We start from the raw sequence: 21401 nt of genomic DNA, 5'->3' as shown, positions 1-21401 counted from the left end.
AGTACTGTACTAACAATTCACTTCAAAGGGATTTTTGTCACAGAAAATGTGGAATTATGGGAAAAGTGTGAATTTCCAGAATGTGGAAATCCTGAACCTCCTGAATGTTTTGACAATGGAATGGTTTGCTTTTGAATGAGCAAGTGACCAGCACATATGTCCTGAATGAGCTGAGTGACATTAGAATGGTGTGAATCGGTTGGGAAACGTGGCATCAGTAAAAGGTCTCCATTTCAGTTGGAATTTTGGTTTTGGAAAATCTAAATGAATGTGTAATTTTAGGGAAAAAATTGGAACTCTGGGAATAAGAACGTGACAAACATTGTTGCTGTGAACATGTGAATGGTTTAAGAGACAAAAAAAGCCATTAATAATACAAATGCTAATAATAAAGACTTTTGGTGCACAATAACATGTGAATGCTGTTTAGTAAATGGAGTAAAAAGGCTTTATTCTATCAAACATTTTATGAATTCATTGCATAGTTCTATTCACCAGTGGTCCTCAATAGGGAAGGCAGATAGTGGTCAGAGAACACAAAAGTGCTAAAATAAATACATGTAAATCCCAATGTTTCCTTAAGCTGGCCACCTGTGCTTATTTGCTGGCATGGCGTAGCATTTCATGTTTAATACTTCATTACATTATTTGTCTATTTTATTCTCAAGTTTCACTCTGCCCTGGTTACGTTTAGCCACATTCAAGGGTCAAAGGTGTTAAGTGTGTGATGGACATGTGGTCAGTAGGTTTGCACGAGTAGTGAAGGCGAGAGGTGGCCGGCGTCTGACCTTCCGGGTATGTTAAGTGCTTTTTGGCGTGTTCACATTAAGGTTTGATTTTCCACAGCTGCAAAAGAAGCAGAACATGTTTAACTGTTATGTCACATTACACAGAATAATACAACCATTCATCTACATTCATTCATCTGTCTAAAGATACAGTGGAACTTCGGTTTTCATACGCCCCGGTTTTTACAGGATTTGGTTTTCGACAAAAATTATTGCCAAAAAATGTCTGTTTTCGTACACTGCCTCAGTTATCGTACCAAAACAGTGCCAGTTCCCAAAACACAGCATCCATGTATTAGTGACTAAGTCTGTGTGAAGAATAGATAGTGGTTCTTTCAGAATTGTCACACTATAGACAGATTTCGGCCAGGGAATCCTTTAATCATCTTTATTATGTGGGTGTGTGTTTTTTTTTAAATTTGTTCATATAACAGCAATAAAACAATGAACAACTCTGTTTCTGTCTCCTTTCTTCCTCCTAATAAGCACTATGCGCCCTGTGATGATGAAGCATCCAAGCGCACTGCATATTTCTGAGTGTTTGATGTGCTTTTTTAAATTACGGCTGCAAAATAACCAACCATGACGACAAAAAAAGTTGTAAGTGCCAGAATATTTATAAAGAAGGTGATAAATAATATTTAATTAAAAAAAGAACAAGTAGAAAAGTACGAAGGTAGCATCTGTTACAAAGGGATTGCAATGCAAAGGTTCTTGTAGTTAACACAGGTTACAGGGGTAATGGTTTAAAGGAGACATAACAGATAGTGAGTCGGGCCAGTGTGTGTAATGATTCTACCTGCTGAAGTTTACAATAAGATTCAAGTAACCAAGTATACATCCGTCTACTCTTTAAAGTTAAGTTTGTAACGAACAAGAATGAAACAGTATCCAGGTGGCTCTTCCCTCCACTTATCACCATGTTCAGGTCTTCAATAAAAGGTAAAAGTGATGCTAAATGTTCATTTATCAATTTTCTTTACCATTTATATGCATTTAACATTGTTTTATGCATGTAAAACTGTATTTATTCTCTATGAAATGTGTTTTTTGGGTGCCAGAACGGATTAATTGGAGTTACTTGATTTCTTATGGAAAAAATAGCTTTGTTTTTTTTCTGACCATTTGGAACAGATGAATGAGGAAAACAGAGGTTCCACTGTACTCAGAAATACAACTTCTTAATAAAAATTAAATGATATTACAGGCATATACATATGAAATCATTGTAGAAATACAAAGTTAAGAACTAAAGATTAGCTGAATTTAAAATGTCTTTGGCTGAAATTAGCCACATTGTACAATCTAAACCAAAAACGGTGGTACTTCATATAAAGGTTGTAATATTTTTGAGGTGGTACTTTGTTTTAAAAAAATTGAGAACCACTGCTTGAGTTTAGAAGATGAAGAGATCATGAAAAAAGCAGTGGAACCTTCAAAATTGGACACCCTTGAGCTTGTAAGAGTCAAAATTTGACAATTTTTTTTTATGTTGGACAAAACGTTTGCTTTATTTTTTACAGTAGTTAACATATTTTCACCCTTGTGCGAAAGTTAGGAATGTCAAAAAATTGGGTTCATCTGTGATGTGACTTACCTTACATGAGGCTTCTGTTTTTTTATTGTGTTTGATTGTCTTTGTGGTAATATTATAATATATAGTATAATATTATACTTGAAGAAGAATGTTCAAATGTTACTTAAAATGTAAGGTTTCGTTTGGAAATACAATCTCAAATCAGAACATACAGATTTGTGTGAAGGGAAACAAATGTACAAATGTGAGTGGAGACTCACTCTAATGTTGAATCCCAGCAGGTCGCTGACCACGGCGGACACGGCCGACAAGATGACCACTCTGGTGATGTTATAGATGAGCGGGTTGACGGTCAGACCGAGAAGGCGGAAAGGAGTGTCCAGCTCCTGATGAAGGTTCAGTGTTCATGGGTCACAGGTCAAAAGGCAACTACAAGTGGTACTTCAGTGGTAATACACCTATCTACTGCATTTTGGGAGATAGTGGCTATAGCCTATGAGGACTTGGTTTAGAGACCAGCCATGGTGGAAAAAAAAGCAGAGCTCATCAATCACTGACCAAGGAGAATAGAGGTTGGCACTACTGAGGTGCCACTAGTGGGCATATTTGCTCAGTCTCTGCGTATTGCTATGACATGACATGCTGTGATGCGTTAACAAGTCACCACCACCGCTCACCTTCATCAGTTTAGTAGCGAGCTTTAAGACGTTGTTCACTATACTGAGCTCTTCTTTCTTGTTGGGCTTTTTCTCCATCTTGAGATACAAGTTGATCTGAAAGACACAGGCGGCGTAAATGACACACTGGCGCTCGCTGTCCTGCTCACTGCACAATCAACAAGATCCAACACATGAGATTAAAATTACAATAGTGCCACTTTTCATTGTCTACGGTGTAATTTCTTAATGTTATGCAAATATTCTATGTCTTATATCATTGATACATATGGAGTATGTAAGTATGTTAAGAATGTTCATAGTTTTGTATGTATTTAAATTTAACTATCTATCTAAATCTCTTAGTACTTTGAAGTACTACAGTATATGGATATGTTAACACTATAATATTGACAATACAGTAGAGATTAAATGGTATGATTAAGTAAATGTATCCCTCTTCCAAACACTTGAAACATGCACATTTATTTTTGTAATTATTTTGAACATCATTGTGTACTTGTACAGCACATGTTTGAAATAAACTGCTAAATAAAATATTAGCTTCCGTATGATGATGATCTCCTTAGATTTTGTACCTAATGTGTAATGTTTAATAATGTAACTTCAAGCAGACTGTTATATGAGTCAAACAAGTGGAGTCATGTTCTGCATCTGGTTCTGACCTGCTCAGTGAGCAGCACAGAGGAGTTGCTATATTTGCAGTTGGTCTCCGATCCCAGTGTGGCGAGTCGCAGCAGGAAGAGAATGAGCGACGAGGTCCACAACATCAGCTCCCAGTTGGTCAGTGAGTCCAGGAAGGTTTTGTGGCTCTGCAAAAGCTTTGAAGGAAATATAAGTGTTAACTCATTCAATCCGTATGGCTGCACACTGCATTAGTCTTCGTGAGCTGCATGCCAACGTGTTACCTGTGCGCAGATGATGAATGAGATCGACAGGGCAAGCAGGAAGATGGTGGATACAATGACGTCGACGGAGCGCTGCGGGCCACGCCTCTGCAATGTGTGAGCGAGCAAAGCGGCTGTGAGAAAATATGCATCAAAGCCAGTCTGACGGCATGGGAAGGATATCTACCCGGAGGAAGGAGCGCAGTGACAGCCACATCTTGATGTTCTGCACCTTCTTGAGGCGGAAGTGAGGGATCTCCGACTTTTTGGCCTTGCGGGCTGACGTGAGGTGGCTGAAGTGTTTGGCGAATAAAAGCCTCTGTTGAGGAGACAATGTACAGTTATGGACATCAAGCAAAATGTAGAAAGAAATTCCCATTTAGCAACGTAAACAACATTAAGAAAAAAATCCGGTTTGCACCAAAATGTATGTGTTTTTTCTTGTTCCATGCCCCATCACAAAGCAAAATGTTGTAGAATTCTTTGCAATTTTACTCGCACATCTCCACCAAGACCAAATAATCATAATTAGCATCAGCATTAACATAAATGTCATAAATGAATCACTGAATCAATCACAATGAATTAAAGAAAAGGGTAAACATTGAAATCTGTTTTAAAAAAACGTGTAAAACACTTCCTATCTAATTCTGGAATTTGTCATTAATGTTCATGCATTATTCTCTGAAAAATAAAATCAATTTTTCATAATTTTTCGATTTCAATTTTGTCAACTTTTTTTTTAATGAGTAAACAAAATCTATAACAAAAACTATGAAATATTTTGTGATTTAAAAACTTCCTTGGTGGAGGTAAGGATTTACTCGCCTGCTTGTATGTCCTCTCAGCCACACACATCATGAAGAAGAAGAGCCCGGTGAGACACACTCTCAGCACCGTTGTGATGAAGAAAAAGGCGTAAGCGTGAGCACTGGCCGGCCTGAACACTATCTCCACCAGCTCGGACGCCGACAGCGAGCAGAGGCTGGACATGTCTAGACGTTGGGCCAAGCGGAAGGCGAAGGGCAAAAGCGCCAACGTGGCGGTCACCAGCCCGCCGAACACCAGGTAGCCCACGCCTTGCTCTGCTAGCTTGACCTGTTAGCAATAGAACAAAACATTTTGTTAGCATGTGTCAAAATATTAGTAGTGAGAATCAGACTTTATGTAATCTCTGATCCTTCACAATTATAGTTCCCGTTCTTTAAAAAATAATAATAAAAAAAAAAGATATTCGCCAGCCATGAACTGATACATTTCATTCACACAATTACATTGATTCAAGCTAGTATCTATTGCTAATAGGTACCAGAGGGAGTCAATTCGCTTTGCTGTCCTCTGGTGGCACAGATAATATATAATTTGCTGTTTGCTGTGTTGACTACTTCCATTGAATTTAATGGATTAACATACGTACATATACATTATATAGGTGGTCCTCGGTATACAGTGCCCCATGTGTTACGAGCTTCGTGGTTACGAACGTGCTCCCATAAATTAATAAAAAACGTAATTTAAGTCCATCAACATGAGTCTCACACAAGAACTAGTTATAGCGGAATAACACATTACAGTATATGCAGCTCACGCGCAGCTACACTACTCTAAACACTCGACAGTCACGACCAACATTAAAGATAAAGATTGTATTGTAACGTCTACCCGGACTTTGTAAAGACGACGAGGAGATGGTTGATCCACAATTTCTTTATAAATAAAACAGGCCGCAACTACGCCAAAACAACATCAGCAAACTCAACTGCCATCCTCCTCCCGCACCTACACATGCATGGGCACACACACACACACGCATAGACACACACACACAGTCAGGACTCAGTCTGCCATATTCACACAGTCAGAAATCACAAAACTCTTTAACTCTACAAATAACTGCCAAGTCACTACAATATCCTTGAGCATATTAAAGGATTTGTTCCTATGAAAACAACAGTGATACATAAGCAGTGTTTTTTTTCTCCTTTCTTAAATTTTTTGCATTTTTACCAGTTTCATTTAATGTTTTTATTGCTGTATTTGGATTTTATGTCCTCCACGTGTTCTGTGTACACTGTGTGTGACTTAAGTGTTAATTTAGGTATAAAATCCGACTTACACTAAAATTTGACTTACAGCACATCGTAGGAACGGAACTCGTTCGTAACCAGAGGACCACCTGCACAGCAGAGGCAGTGCAATATATTATGATGGCAACAGTTTGAACCTGAAACATGTTAATTCAGTTATTTCCTATGGGGTAATTGGTTTTAAAAGTATAAAAATTTGGAAGTCAACCTCAGACTTGAAATTGATTGCATTAAATTTTTGTGGTTCCAGAGTACTGGATCCAGTCTCAACCACAAAGGGGCAGTGGAGCACCACAACAACTGAGGTCAAGTTGCTTATGATTATAGTCCAACAAGTTTATTTCTACCATTAACAACATCAGCATGTTTTTGTAGTGCATAACATTGTCATGTAACAGGTTGAAAAGGTTCTGGCTACTGTACCCGAGTGAGGATGATCCCGCTGATCTCCAACACGGACATATCTGCTTTCTTACACTCGCCCTGCTCCCATATTATGGCACTGACGCGGTCCTTGGAAGGATGGCACGCCTGGAACCAAGACAGCTGGTGCTGCCACACAATACACATGATTAATGAACACAATCAAAACACACAAGCATCTTTCAAAATTTGGGGGGGATTGTAGTTGGTAATCATACTCCTGTGATGCCTTGTAGGCTCTCGTCATCGCTACTCAGCGTGGTGGTCTGCTGGAGCGCCAAGCTTGCAGCAAACCTCCCGTTATCGTCGCTGTCGCTGCTTCCTGTGGAGGCAGAGTCTGAACCTTGGAGAAGCTCCTCCCACATGGTGTCATCAGTGTCGGAGGCCAAACGGGAGCCCACGCTTGGTCTGAGGCGCTCCACCTCACGCGGCTTCACCCTGAAGACCCCACCGCCCTCCTGCTGTCATACAAGAAACATACTTGAAATAGTGTTCAGTATGATGCTATGTAGTTCTACACCAACGCTAACCGCAATGATAAACATACTGTAAGTACTTACTTTTCCAGAGGTGGTGCATGTCAAGGGAAAAGCTTTTAAATGTTGCTGCAGATCACGATAAAGGTGCAAGGATGAATAAAGCTTGCTGTACACTTGATCTGAATTTTTAAGAACAGCTGAAAAATTGGAATTTACATTTTGCACAGTTGGATCTTCTAAGTAGAGCTTCGACAAAAAAAAAAAAGAGTTAGCAATTTATTGCAAACAAGCATTAAAATGATGTAGGCTGTTCATCAGATAATCAAATGTTTAAGATCATAGCTCAAAAAACCCTGAAAATCCCCCTAAAAAAAGAAATAAAATGTTCAAAAAAAGGACCGAGTAATGAGTAGCTGTGCCATTTTTGTTAATCGCTTCAAAAATTTGTTTGGGCATGCTAGACGCCAGTGTTTCCAGGAGGCTAGCGGGAATGTTGCTCCGAGTGGTGAAGATGGCTTCACAGAGGGGTTTCTACTGTCTGGAACTGATGTCCATTTTTGTAAACTTCCCTTGCCATCCATTCCCAAATGTCTGCAACTGGATTGAGATCGGGGGAACACGCAGGATGGTCCAGAAGAGTGAGGTTATTCCTCTGGAAGAAGTCCTTTCTCAGGTGGGCATTGTGAACTGCAGCGTTGTCCTGTTGAAAAAGCTAGGCATTACCACACAGACGAGGACCTTCAGTCATGAGGGATGCCCCCGGCAACATCTCCACATAGCCAGCTGCCGTTTGATGCCCCTGCACAAACTGAAGTTCCATTGTTCCACCGGAGGAAAAAGCACACTCCACTGTGCCGTGCGGACAAAATCTCTGGCGGGATCTCCTTTTCATGCTAGTAACGTTGGAAGCCACCAGACGTCCGATGGTTAATGGACTGCACTCAGCACCAGTATCTTGACGGACAACCAATTGAATTCTGCAGCTCGGGGCCAGTGAATTTTTTTTTTTAATCTACCACTTAACTTTTTTGTTCCATAACCCTCAGGATCTTTTAAGAAGTTTCAAATCAATGTCTTACTGTGTCTTTTTTGTCTTTGCAATGAAGAGATCATGACAGTGCGAATACCTGACAGAATATGACAACGAATAGACATTTTTGCCAAGATTTTGGCTTTTAAAAGATTGTGGTCTTAAACTTTTGATCAGCTGATGAACAGCCTATTTTTCTTTAATGCTTGTTTGCAATAAATTGCTTACTCAATTTTTTTGTAGCTCTGTTTAGAAACTCCTTAAGATTCAACAGTGCAAAATGTAAATTCTTGCAATTTTTCAACCGGTCTTAAAATTTTCATCAGGAGTGTATGTGATAGTCAAGACCCACTTCGTAACATGTTTGGCTGCAGGACTGAATGGGAAGAATATTGCTCATCAGACAATTCAGATGGATTGTAAGGTTAACCTGAGGCCTCGTTGCAGCTTTTGGGTTGGACTTCCTCAACCTCACAGAAGACGGCAGTGCGGGTGGCAGCCAGGGCCCGGCTGGGCATCTTTCCTGTGGAGAATGAATAACTTCCACTGGTTGCACTCCGTCCTCTTCCTCACTAGAGAGCTCGTCAGACGCTCCAAAGCCTGATTTTCTTTTGCTCTGCAACATCAAAAAAGTTTCAAATACTTTACCAAGAAAATGTATTTGGCAGTTTTAGATCCTAATATATACAGGTGCATCCCAATAAAGTAGAACATGGTGCAGAAGTTATTTTATTTCAGGAGTTCAATTCAGACAAATAGATCAATTAAAGGTTCAGGAAGTGGTGCAGTTCATTTGCCGATTAGAGCACAAACCAGTAGTTTACAATTTTCTGTTTTAATTTTTTATGAGATACTGAATTGGGGGTATTTATTCTCTGTAAGGCATAATTATAAAAATTTTGAAGACATTAACAAATACATTCTTGAAATAGTTCATTGTGTAGTGAATCTATAGAATACAAGAGTTTCAACTTTTTGAATTGAACTACTGAAATACACAGTATCAGTGTTTCAAAAATATTCACATTTGTTGAGATGCACCTGTATATTCTATTTTTCTTTTTATCCCAAATACATACACTTTTCACAATTTGTGGTTGCAGATAAGATTGAAGGACAATATTGGTTCATTTAGAACAATACGATCCGAAACGATTCAGTAACTTTAAAGCCATACAGTAACTCTTTAGCCAAAAATTCAACCAGTCTGACTGTGAAATAAATACCTGGATACTGGACAGTGCAGGTGATGTAGCATGTATGGTATGTATATGTATATGTAGAATAGCATGTAGGCCTCACACTCGCAGTGCAGGAGCACGTTGTATTCGTTTCCACGCCACACTACAAATTGCATGTACACAGTAATTCCGAGGCAAAATTAACATATTCCGCAACATAATATTTTAACAAAACTTCATCTGCATATACATATTAAAGTGAATGTATATCCTATATACCTTTTATTTTGTCCTGAAGCTCCGATCCATGAGTTTGAAAGGCTTAAAGTTGGACTTACTGTAACTTTCAAAGCGCTCTTATGACTTATGAGTATGGCGCCTGTTGTCGTGTTGCCGTGGTATTTTATTTGACCTTTACATACCCTACAAACAGCAAGCGACTTATTTAGAACATCTGCCTGTGTTCTGTTGTCTGCCGGTGCGTGGCGATGACATCAGAGACAGGCAGACTGAATCGAGTAACGTTTAACATCTTTATCATTAAACGCGTTTAAAAAAAAAAAAAACACACACACATCCATATAAAGCCTTCCATGCTTAAATCCAATGCTTTACTTCCTAGTATGGATGCAATTGATTGATTGCCTTTTAAACTATGTTACATCGATATATGTCATCCAGAATGGCAACTTGCTGTAGAGATCAATATAGTTGGATCATAGGAATATTAAATGAATACATCGATGGAGTGGATGAATCGTTACACCCCTACTAATACTGTATTACAACAGCTTGTCTTATTGCAAATTAACGTCAACATCAAGCTCGCTTGGAGGGGGAAGGGGAATATTTTTGCAATTTGCTGGTGGTACCAGAACAAAACCAACGAATAGCGGGGGATCTACTGTATTTTGACAATCAATGGATTTCCAGTTATTACCGTAGATTTTCCAAATGTAGTTCTTTCCTTTGTTTACATTAGTGTTTTTAGCAATGTGAAAAAAACCCTTAAATTTAAGCTTTGTTCATTATTTGATATATTTTTATAACTCTTCAAAAACATGTGCTACATTTTGTTTGTTTTTTACACCAAACCAATTTCTATGTGCTGACCCTTATCTCGTCTTTTCTGTTCAATTGCTGGATTTCCTCTAACTGTGACGAGCCCCGCTGCTCGGTGTCCTCGCTCTCATTCTTCTCGTCAGATTTCTTCTGGCCTCTGCCCTTCCTGGGCCTGACGGAAACAGGAAGAGAGGAGGTGAGAATGCAGCAAACAAATGGATGATTTTAAAGAAGCTTTATACAGTAGTAGAAGGTAATATACAGAACCAAACTGCTAGGGCCATGCTGAGTAACTCACCTCCTCCTACGGGCTGGACTGTTGCTGATGCTATTGCTAGCAGATGGACCACTCAAGGGCCACCGGCTACACTCGGTGGACACAATCTGGCAGTGCACGGTGCCCAGCAGCAGCATCAGACACATAGGCCCAAACACCTCACTGGCACTGGCACTGGGGACCTCCATGTAGAGTAGTACTGCGGCCACTAGGGGGCAAATAACAACGATAGAGGAGGTCTCCCTATGTGACTTCATTACTGTAAATACATTCACCATTCATCGCCGTTAGCTATTATAAAAATAATAATGTTAAATTTTCATTGACATTGCCATTGTGTTGCTGTGTGAACACACAGCTGTCACAATAATAATAAATGCTGGGTCTTTTGTCCCAACTTTTTTTTTTTTTTTTTAACAAGATCTCTGTAATTGGCTTCAGTTGGCACTCAACTGTAAGGGACACTACTGCTACCTACAGGACCGGATAGAAAAATATCTTGTCACACCTAATAACCTGACAGATAAAACTCTATGCCTGAAGCTTTAAGAATTGTTTTAAATAACCACTCAAAGTAACTCATTGCAAAAATAAAAAGTAAACACGAATTAGATTAATTAGATTAGTGACACAAACTGTGGTTTTATTCCGCACTGGACTGGAATTTAAATTAGAAATTAATATCACATTATTATTTTCGTATTTGTAACCTTATCCATTTCAGCTCTTCTTAGGAGGCAGCTAACCTTGCATGAAGTACAGCACCAGAATACAAACGGAGATGGATTTGGAGGTGACCTGGATCCACCACGGAAAAAAGAAAGGAAACAGCAACACTCTGACCAGACCCTTGCGAGTCAACGCTGTCCATGGACTTGCTGGCTTGGCTTTGCTGAACGTGGACCCTGCACGGAGAGGGGTGAAGACCAGTGATGGCTCTCAATGTGACAGTTTGGCACCTCGTTTGTTATGTGATGTGTAGTGGACTCTCACCTCTTACTAAGTCGACATCAATGAGGTCTGACTTGATGTGACCGGTCTTCCTTGGCTTGCTGTCCAAACCCTAGTTGAAAGATGAAGGTTACTTGGACACAGAAACACAAAACCTTTTTGCACATTTCTTGTTGTCTTACATTTAAATTCAGGTCTGTCTGCTCCAACGACTTCTCCCAAACTTGTTGATCGTAGGCTCCTATCTGTGGCAGTAAAAACATTATACATTATATAAATGACAAATTAGTGATACATTTTCAATACATACAAGCAGCTGTCATTGAATTTGTGCTCCCCTGTGCCATAAATAGCCACTTTATACATACACCTGCCCGCGTGATCATACCTTTTCTTGATACCAGGATATTCTGGCCATTGTGTTTTGGTGCTAGAACCACTGTTCCAGAGTCAGCTCAATTCACAGAGAACACAGAAGAGCTGCTGGCAGAAAAACATCACGAAACAAAACAATTGGTGGGAAGAAACTCATTGAACTTGATAGCAAGAAAAGCATATTCCTAAACGATTTAAGAGAATATTTAGTTAGTTAGTTTAGCGAGCTTCCAGAGTATGGCTATGCAACAAGTAGCCGGAAGACATGTACCTACAGGCAAATATCCAAACTTACCTGGTATAAATTGCAAAGCTGCCACATTTTGAAAGACGCAAGGTATTCGTAAGAAAAGGTACTGTTGTTCTTTCATGTTTAAACGCCAGTGGTACATTTGTTATCATCCCAGTGTTCTAGCATTGTCCTTTCAGGCTTCACCCTTGACTTCCTCGACGTGAAAGTTGACCAAAAGAGTTTAAAACCCTATACATGTAACGAAATTACCATAATTGTGTTTATTTCAGGGATTCATAGCGAAGTTGAGTTTTTGCAATACACTAATCGTCCGCTCTCCTTTTCCGGGTTTGTTGTGGAAATACGTAACGTTGGTTTCCCCTGGTTTATGCTTGTCAGGAGGGTTTGTCGCTCGACCAAACGGCACCCGATTGAGAGCCGCGTTTAATGCACGGTGGTGCACTAAACACATTAGCTATGAACTAATTTAACAAAATTCGACTATATTTTCAGTCGTAGTTGGGTATAATCAACATACATCGCGAGGCGGGAGAGATTGATCGCCTGACAGACAATAAAAGGGCACCAATTTGAGAAGACCATAGCCAATCAGAGATAAGAATAAGACAACATGAGTGCGCCTATCTGCTGTTTATTTTTTTATTTTCATTTCAATCTGACCTTTTCATTGTCAGCTCTATGAATGATATTAAGATATTGGAGTTGCTTTGTTGCTTTTTCTGCATTCTTGTTTATTTTATACAGTGCGTATGTATAACAATGATGCATCAGTGATGCTTGTTTTGTACCACAAAACCACATTTTCAACTACAGTAACAAAGGGACACCCTTATTACATATATTTCCTGATGAACTTCTGAAGTTCCATGTCCAGTGAAGCTAAGTGACAGATGAGCCAAAAGAAGAGTTGATAGGTGATAATAGACTGTCAAGAAAAATAAAGTTATTTATCATGTGACTCCTGAGTGTCCATTGATGCTGGTTGGTCTTGCTCGGCCGCACACAGGATTTTGGCCTTGACCTTCTTGTTGGAGGAGATGATGAAATACGGGCTGAGGGAAGCATAGCAGGAGGAGAAGAACACTCTCATGTCAGCCACCACCGGGGGTACCTTGGTTTCAGTCAGCATGTAGATCCAGATCACGTTATTGATCCCAAAGAAGAAGACATACAGAACCACCAGGGTAACCACAGTCTTGGCTGCTCTAGTCTCCGCTCCGCCACCTTGGGAACGACGGATTGCTCTCACCTGGCGGCTGTGGTGGTGGAGAAGCAGCAGGATGTAACCACTGGAGGCCACCATCAGGGCCACAAAGGCAAAATCCCTTCCAGAGACAGCGACCCCATTGATAACATAGGACAGGTTGTCCTTGAAGTCCACATGACAGAAGCTCAGGTTGAGCATGAAGGCGGGGACGGTGCCATTCCGTGGTGCCATGGAGAAGAAAGGGGCTGCGATGCATATGGCCATGTTGAACAACCAGAGTGCAGCAAAGGTGGGGAGGACCAGAAAGGGAAGGGCTGGCTTCAGTCTGGACAAGTGGGGCCCAGCAGTGGCAATGGTCATCGCCTGGAACACACTCAGCATGCAGGTGATCCATACTGACAAAGCCCGACTGATGCGATAGCCGTAAATGACCACCTTGCAGCCCGGGTCGTTGAGCAGGTTTGTGAGGCCAAACACTGTCATGGTCTGGGGCACGCAGCGGGTCAGCAAGATCAAGAGGTTAGCAAAGGCCAGATGGCACAGGATCATGTCCACAGGAAGCACCTTGGGCTCAGTGAAGATGATGTGGGCGTAAACCAGCAGAACCACGGTGTTCCCCAAGATGCCCATACCTGTTTGCAAGAGGAAGGAGACACCTTTGATGGTCACACACAAGTCCATGCCACTGATGCCTAAACCTGTTGTGCAGACACAGAACAACACCTGTTAGAAACACACTCCATATCGTCGGGAAACTAAAGAATACATCAAATTGCTAGTCCCACTGTGGGGAAAAAAAAGTAAAATGAAACAAAAGCCAAACCATTGAAGAACCTCCTGAAAAACACCAAAGCTAATCTCACCTGAGGAAGCGGATGGCACACTGGTTGTGTTGCTAATAAACTCTTTAATAGACCACTTGATGGCATTTATAGCCTCCCATCTCCTTGGAGACATTTGTGCTGTGCCTTTATAGAAATTAATTCAGCGAATTAAAGCTAAGAAATTAATTATTTAAAAGGTCTCAGGGGGTACGACAAAGGTGGCTCACGGAATAATGATGATATTGTTTGTTAATCCCAATTATATTTAAAGTCCAGCCTGTTTTTAATATTTTATTCTTCAGACAACTTCATCACAAAAATCCAGAAAAAATCTATTCTTGCTTTGTAAGCAATGCTTGCATTGCTTACATACATGCAATTCAAGATTCAAGATTCAAGAGTTTTATTGTCATATGCACAGTAAAACAGGTAGTTCTGCTATGCAATGAAATTCTTGTTCTGTTCATTCTACCAAAAAAAGAAAGAAAAACACAAGAAAATGAATAAGAACATCAGAAACATAAATACCAACAAATTAAGCAACAACAACAGAAGAGACATTAATACAAATAAATGAATAAATAGTGCTATGAGTGTGTGCGTGTGTTGCGTGCGGTGTGCAATACATACATGTACTACAGACATCCCCAAAGTTGATCATCATTAGACAAATGGTCGATGACTTATGGACAATTACCGTAGTTGGTAAGTCCCACCCATGCCTCTGCAAAGATGTTTTTCTTGATGGCGGCCACGTTTATCAACCATCCATGCATCCATCCATCCATGTATCCATCCATCCATGCATCCATCCATCCATCCATCCATCCATCCATCCATCCATCCATCCATCCATCCATCCATCCATCCATCCATCCATCCATCCGTTCAATCCATTTTCCTCTGCTTATCTGGGTCACGGGGTCAGCAGTCTCAGTAGGGAAGCCAAGGCCACCTCCTCTAGCTCCACCGGGGCTTCCCAGGCCAGCTGTGAGACATAATCCCTCCAGCGTGTCCTAGGTCTGCCCCGGGGCCTTCTCCCGGCTGGGCATGCCCGGAACACCTCACCACGGAGGCGTCCGGGAGGCCGAGCCACCTCAACTGGCTGATCTCGATGTGAAGGAGCAGCAGCTCTACTCGGAGCCCCTCACGGATGACTGAGCTCCTCACCCTATCTTTTAGGGTGAGTCCAGCTACCCAACAGAGGATACTCATTTCAGCCGCTTGTATCCACGATCTCGTCTTTCGGTCACAACCCAAAGCTCATGAACATAGGTGAGGGTGGGAACATAGATCGATGGGTAAACTGAGAGCTTTGCCTTCCAGCTCAGCTCTCTCTTCACCACGACAGTCCGGTACAGGGACTGCATTACAGCAGATGCTGCGCCGATCCGCCTATCGACCACACGCTCCAACCTTCCCTCAATCGTGAACAAGACCTCGAGATACTTGAACTCCTCCACCTGGGGCGGGACCTCATTCCACGTTTATGACGTTTATCAGCCAATATTGATAAAATTTCACACAAGTGCTTGTCAGTCCCCTGAGGGTGTGTAACAAATTTTATGGTGTCTTGTCTAAACTTAAAGTTAAAATGCCACTTAAAATTTTGCGGCTTTACGCTAGCACAAGTTTTCAAAAATATATTAATAAATCATGCTGTTTTGTGGTTGAATACGGCCTATTATTAGTCAAATACTGAAACAAATTTTACATGTATTTCCTGCCTAAATTAAGCATTTTTAAGCAAAAAAAATGGCTAAATCAACTAAAATACATATATAAGCCATTCAGAAGACTCATTCAAAGATGCTGTGAATGATATGTAGTATTCTACACCAATCACTGCGTGTCAGTAATGTTACTGTAATGTTCGGTGAAACACACAATCACCAGACATGATTGCCAGAACAACAGGCTTTTATTGCAGGTTTGAATTATCCCACAACAATAATCCCTACTGTTGCGGCCATAAACCATGCCAAACTGAAACTCAACTCTGGAGAGTGTTGAGAACATACCAAGAGACAGGCCAGTACACCAGGAGAGGTGGCGTAGGAAGGCAACGACCCCCCCCAGCATGAGAGCAGCTATTTGCTCTCTTGTGCAATGAAGAAAGTCTGCCAGAGCCTTAGAAATTTAGCTCTTGTAGGGCAACTTCTCTGCATGTTTCTGCCCACGCTATCAGAAGCAGACTCAACGATGGCGCCATGAAAGCCTAACATCCACATGATAATGCATTCAATTTTGAAGGTTATGACAAGATGGGGGATGAGTATCTTGAACGTGTTCCCCTTGACAAATGAGTATGTGTGTGTGTCAATCTACTAAAGTGTGGTAATGACATTTCCTGGAAGTGTTACACTGGAACATGCGTGCTTGTTGTTGAATGAGGCATCAGGAGGCTTCCAGGTGCACAATTGCTTTGTTTTAGCATGCACATTCTTCCCCTTTACGTCCCGGGAGCACGTTTAGTAACGCAGAGCAGCAAGACAATTAGAGCAATAACCACATGTTTCAACTAATTGGGGAGATAGGGACAATCTGTAATTATTCATTTAAATCTCACTTAGTTGTAACAAATCTTAATAACACACAATCACGTTAAACTAGTAATAAAAAATGTGCTTTATGTTCACATGTATTTAACCCATTCTCGAAGTATTCTAGAAGTAATAGTAAAGTAAAGGTTATTTCCATGTGTTCTTTGATGATCATTAGTGATGAAACAGTTATTTTTATGAAGCATCTTTTCTCTAGGGAGGGGCTTATTGTGTTATTATCACGTGTGTGTGTGTTTTACATGTTTACATGTTCAGAGAGCTCATTAAAATGGCAAGTTCAAGCATGTCCTTCTCAGTGGACTTTCAGTATCAAAGCTTGCTAATTGAATGTTTTACAGTGACCTTAACAGTCACTTCCTCTGTGGCGACAAAAAATAAAAGCCATAAATAACATGTTTGCATTACTTCTTATCTATTTAGCTAACAAATCATTCATAAGACTTATTTATTGAAATCATTCTGCACTTTTAAATAACTCCAGAATGGGATTTAATTAGTGAGGACAATCAGATGTGAAAAAAATGAAGAAGAAAGTGATGAAAATGTCCTGGTTTTCATTGTTGTTCATTGGGCCATTACATTGACTGACATTAGGGCACTCTTCTGCATGTGACATAATCCCCGAGAGACTGCCATGCAGGCAGCTTTTTGAATTAGTGTTGCCAAAAAGACGCAAAAAGCCAAAGAAAAACCAAAACACATGCACGGTGCAATCCTCTGATACTTGCCGAGTTGAAGTCTTGTAAAATTGGGGACGTCATGCACAACGCCAGCAGCAATTCCCAAGTTCTTATCACTTTAGATGGCACATTTTTCCCAAAAATATTGGTTACATTTCAAAGCTTAACAAGCTTTTGATCTCAGGTTCCTGTGTTGTTCCTTTTGTGGAAACATTTTTGTGATAGTTTTTAAACATTCTTCCTTTGGAAGTTGTGTCTTTGGTTATAGATAGTATTTTGTAATACAACTATTTTCTATGTACAGTACGTATTGAATGTGTTGTATGTATTTAAATTGTATTTAAATGTGTTGAAATTATAAGAAATATTTGAGTAGACTTCGAACTTCTGTCATTCAGGCCAGCCCACTGAAGGCCCAGGTACCAAATGCACAGCGCCCCACCCTTGAAAGTATGTTCTGCTTGTTATGCATCATCTGTTGAAGTGGAATATACATTTACTTTAAGAAAGTGTGCAGTTGCAGTATTTATGGATCTTACAAAAGCCTTTGATACAATTAATCATAATATTTTAACAACAAAATTAGAAAGGTACGGAATTAGAGGATTCGTTTTGAATTGGGTCAAAAGTTACCTAGCAAAGAGGAAGCAATTCGTAAAGCTAGGAGAATATAATTCTGCGAGTTTAAATATCACGTCTGGAGTACCCCAGGGGTTATTATTGGGACCAAAACTGTTCAGTTTGTATATCAACGACATTTGTAAAGTGACAAAGGACTTAAAGTTGGATGATACCACTGCCTTTTGTTCTGGGGAAAGCACACAATAACTAATTAAAAAGGTAAAGGATGAAATGGCCATATTAAAGTCATAGTTTGATAGAAACAGACTATCCTTGAACTTAAGTAAAAGTAAAATAATGCTATTTGGAAATAGCAGAAACGATACGTACGATCAAATGCAAACAGACGGAGCGGATATTGAAAGAGTGAAAGAAAATACATTTTTGCCGATCATAATAGACGAAAAATGAGTTGGAAGTCTCATATCAAAAATAGTGATGGTAAGAAATACTTTAATAATGAAAAAAGCAAAATTTGTTCTTGATCAAAAATTACTCCACACTCCTTCCTGTTCTTTTGTATTTGGTATCTAATTTATTGTGTGGAAATATGGGGCAATAATTATAAAAGTAATCTTCACTCATTCAATGTACTGCAAAAAAGATCGGTGAGGAAAATTCATAATGCCACCTATAGAGAATATACAAAACCTTTATTTTTAAAATCACAGATATTAAAATTTGCTGGTTTAGTAAATTTTCAAACTGCTAAAATAATGCATAAAGTTAACAATAACTTGTTACCCAAAAACGTCATACAGTCTTTCTCTATGAAAGAGGATAAATATGATCTTAGAGGAAAATTAAACTTAAAACACGTATATTTGTGAGAACAACGCTGAAATCCGACAGTATTTCAGTATGCGGAATTAAATTATGGAACGGATTGAGTAAGGAACTCAAACGATGTACCGAGGTGAGCAAAGTCAAAAAACAATACAAGAAGTTGATGTTTGCTAAATATAAGACAGAAGAGTCTTGATTATTATACGTATTGTTCTGTCATGCTTGTTTTTATTTTTCATTATTTATTATTACACTGATTATTATCAGTGTAATAAAGTGGCGTTTTCAGTGTAACTACTCCTTGTGGACATGTGGAACTGTGAAATGATTCATGAGATGTTTTCCATTGTAACCTTCATGCATGTTCATATAAAATTAAACCAAACCAAACCAAATGTCTACTTAGCTGTCATATTCGGAGGTGTTCGAAATCATCATGTAAATTGCTAGTAGCGTGTATGTGGGATTTCCAGTCGAAATTAGTAACGGTCTAGCTCATTTGTTTAAATGCATTTCATTTACATTGAATGTCAAAGAGAAATTAATTGTTGATTTATGTAAGTTGTAATTCACATGCTTAACTTATGTATGTTGAGTTTTTTACTCTTTACTGGAGTCTTTATTGAGAACCTGTTATCTGTCTGCTGAGCAAGCAGGTAGAGGCCAAATGTCAGCAGGAGCAGAACAACACTGATACTGAACTTCTGGACTATTTGATAAAGCAAGCCTACAGACAAGCAAAGACATGCAGTTTCCACCTGGGTGCTAATGACCACCTGCCAGCATTTTCATCAAGTAACAACAACTTGTATTATTATTTATTTCGTGGCTTTCCTTTCATTGCTGGTTTGTGTTAAGTGCATGCCAGAACTTTATTCCTTGAAAAAATAATTATTGGGGAAGTGACAAACTTTTTAAGGCAACCTAAAATAGAAAAAGTGACATTTCAAAATTGTGCATATCCCTAAACTTACTGGATAATTTTGAGTAAACACAATATTTTGCAAATACCTCTTTAACACAACATCTTACAGTCTTTTGACACTTTCTTGTGATTCAGTGTGCTCTGAAGCAGGATGTTATAATAGTCGCAAAAACACAAGGGACATCATGAATCTACAGTATATGTATATCTTCAAAATGATCAAAGTCTAAGGTTTTATCGACTGTATGCTGCAAGCCACTAGCTTCAAACACATTTAGTGTAGCTAGCATTTGACACAACACCAGCGACACTTTAAAACATCTATATATTTGTATCCACACATTTGACAACGGTAGTTTCCTTTTAGCATTTTTCTTGCTTACATTTAAGTGGTTTATTGTCATTGCATGTTCAACAGTTAGTCAGACAGAAAAATACAGTTGCTTGTACTGTACCACCAAAAATTCACATATTAGAATAAAAACAATAACTCAAAGTGTACATTTTGGAAAGATAGCTACTTGTGATTTGGTTATCTATGAGACAGTAAAGCTCAGTGGTAGGAGGTGGACATTTAAAAGCGTCAAGAAAAAGAAAGTCATTTATCATGTGACGCCTGAGTGTCCATTGATGCTGGTTGGTCTTGCTCGGCCACACATATGATTTTGGCTTTGACCTTCTTGTTGGAGGAGATGATGAAGTACGGGCTGAGGGAAGCATAGCAGGAGGAGAAGAACACTCTCATGTCAGCCACCACCGGGGGTACCTTGGTTTCAGTCAGCATGTAGATCCAGATCACATTATCGATACCAAAGAAGAAGACATACAGGACCACCAGGGTAACCACAGTCTTGGCTGCTCTGGTTTTCGCCCCACTGCCTTGGGAACGACGGATTGCTTTCATCTGGCGACTGTGGCGATGGAGCAGCAGGAGCATGTAAACGCTGGAGGCCACCATCAGGGCCACAAAGGAAAAATCCCTTCCAGAGGCTAATACTCCTTTTATGATGTAGGTCAGGCTGTTTCTGAAGTCCACGTGGCAGAAGCCCACATTGATGGTGAAGGCGGGGATGGTGCCATTACGTGGGGCCTTCGCATGAAAAAAAGTTTGAAAGTATATGGCCGAGTTGAGCAACCAGAGTCCAGCAAAGGTGGGAAGTACCAGGGAGTGAAGGGAAAGCTTCAGCCTGGACAAGTGTGACCCAGCGGGGGCGACGGTTACCGCCTGGAACACACTCAGCATGCAGGTAATGCACACTGACAACGCCCGACTGATGCGATAGCTGAAAATGATCACCTTGCAGCCCGGGTCGTTGAACAGGTTGGTGTGGCCGAACACCGTGATGGTCTGTGGCACACCACGGGTCAGCATCAGCATGAGGTTGGCAAGGGCTAGATGGCACAGGATCATGTCCACAGGAAGCAGCTTGGGCTCGGTGAAGATGATGTGGCCGTAAGCCAGCAGAACCACTATGTTCCCCAAGATGCCCATACCTGTTTGCAAGAGGAAGGAGACGCCTTTGATGGTCACACACAGGTCCATGCCACCGATGCCTGGACCAGCCTTGTTGTGCAGAGGAGACACAGAAGCACAACTGTTAGCAATATGACGCAAGAACCTCACCTACTGTATATCTACCGGTATACCGAAAGCAATCTCATCTGAGAAAGCGACTGGTACCAACAGTGTGTGTTAACTATTAAAAGCTCTCAAGACTCCATTCAGTCTCCAGTGTCCTTGGAGATTTAATTTGGCCGGAGTTTGTTCAAATTGAAAACAATAACAA

The 21401-nt window shown here is 40.2% G+C and overlaps 3 protein-coding genes across 5 annotated transcripts; all 3 read right to left on the bottom strand.

Annotated features, from left to right (window-relative positions):
* Positions 1-697: 697 nt before the first annotated feature.
* Positions 698-12346, bottom strand: phtf1 (putative homeodomain transcription factor 1). 3 transcript variants are annotated; one of them, XM_054784587.1, is made up of 17 exons: positions 12050-12346; positions 11768-11862; positions 11562-11624; positions 11422-11491; positions 11175-11333; positions 10450-10636; positions 10203-10323; positions 8339-8524; positions 6618-6860; positions 6400-6528; positions 4718-4987; positions 4077-4208; positions 3911-3997; positions 3668-3823; positions 3003-3098; positions 2586-2711; positions 698-846 (listed from the first exon to the last, which is right to left on the bottom strand). In XM_054784587.1, the coding sequence occupies exons 2-17, from the start codon at positions 11795-11797 to the stop codon at positions 826-828; spliced, it is 2076 nt and encodes a 691-aa protein (XP_054640562.1). In that variant the 5' UTR covers positions 11798-11862; positions 12050-12346; the 3' UTR covers positions 698-825. The 3 variants fall into 3 exon arrangements, with proteins under 3 accessions (XP_054640562.1, XP_054640565.1, XP_054640563.1); XM_054784590.1 differs by having other exon boundaries at positions 6618-6857; XM_054784588.1 differs by having other exon boundaries at positions 11768-11859.
* A 604-nt stretch (positions 12347-12950) lies between these two features.
* LOC129186300 (olfactory receptor class A-like protein 1) lies at positions 12951-13916 on the bottom strand. Its single transcript, XM_054784412.1, has one exon. The coding sequence runs from the start codon at positions 13893-13895 to the stop codon at positions 12951-12953; it is 945 nt and encodes a 314-aa protein (XP_054640387.1). The 5' UTR covers positions 13896-13916.
* Positions 13917-20088: 6172 nt separating this feature from the next.
* LOC129186302 (olfactory receptor class A-like protein 1) lies at positions 20089-21157 on the bottom strand. Its single transcript, XM_054784419.1, has one exon. The coding sequence runs from the start codon at positions 21155-21157 to the stop codon at positions 20213-20215; it is 945 nt and encodes a 314-aa protein (XP_054640394.1). The 3' UTR covers positions 20089-20212.
* Positions 21158-21401: the final 244 nt, after the last annotated feature.

Source organism: Dunckerocampus dactyliophorus, chromosome 8 (genome assembly GCF_027744805.1).
Source record: "Dunckerocampus dactyliophorus isolate RoL2022-P2 chromosome 8, RoL_Ddac_1.1, whole genome shotgun sequence".
Classification (NCBI taxonomy): domain Eukaryota; kingdom Metazoa; phylum Chordata; class Actinopteri; order Syngnathiformes; family Syngnathidae; genus Dunckerocampus; species Dunckerocampus dactyliophorus.
This window is presented reverse-complemented; position numbering and strand designations above follow the sequence as displayed.

Bases quoted from the DNA above. Each gene is read 5' to 3' on its own strand.
- phtf1 (XM_054784587.1), bottom strand. From the start codon at position 11,797: ATGGCCAGAATATCCTGGTATCAAGAAAAG. The intron at 3,998-4,076 runs GTAGATATCCTT...CACACATTGCAG, and splicing joins CACTGCGCTCCTTCCTCCGG to AGGCGTGGCCCGCAGCGCTC. The intron at 847-2,585 runs GTGAGTCTCCAC...CTTCTTTTGCAG, and splicing joins TGCTGGGATTCAACATTAGA to CTGTGGAAAATCAAACCTTA.
- LOC129186302 (XM_054784419.1), bottom strand. From the start codon at position 21,157: ATGGACCTGTGTGTGACCATCAAAGGCGTCTCCTTCCTCTTGCAAACA.
- LOC129186300 (XM_054784412.1), bottom strand. From the start codon at position 13,895: ATGGACTTGTGTGTGACCATCAAAGGTGTCTCCTTCCTCTTGCAAACA.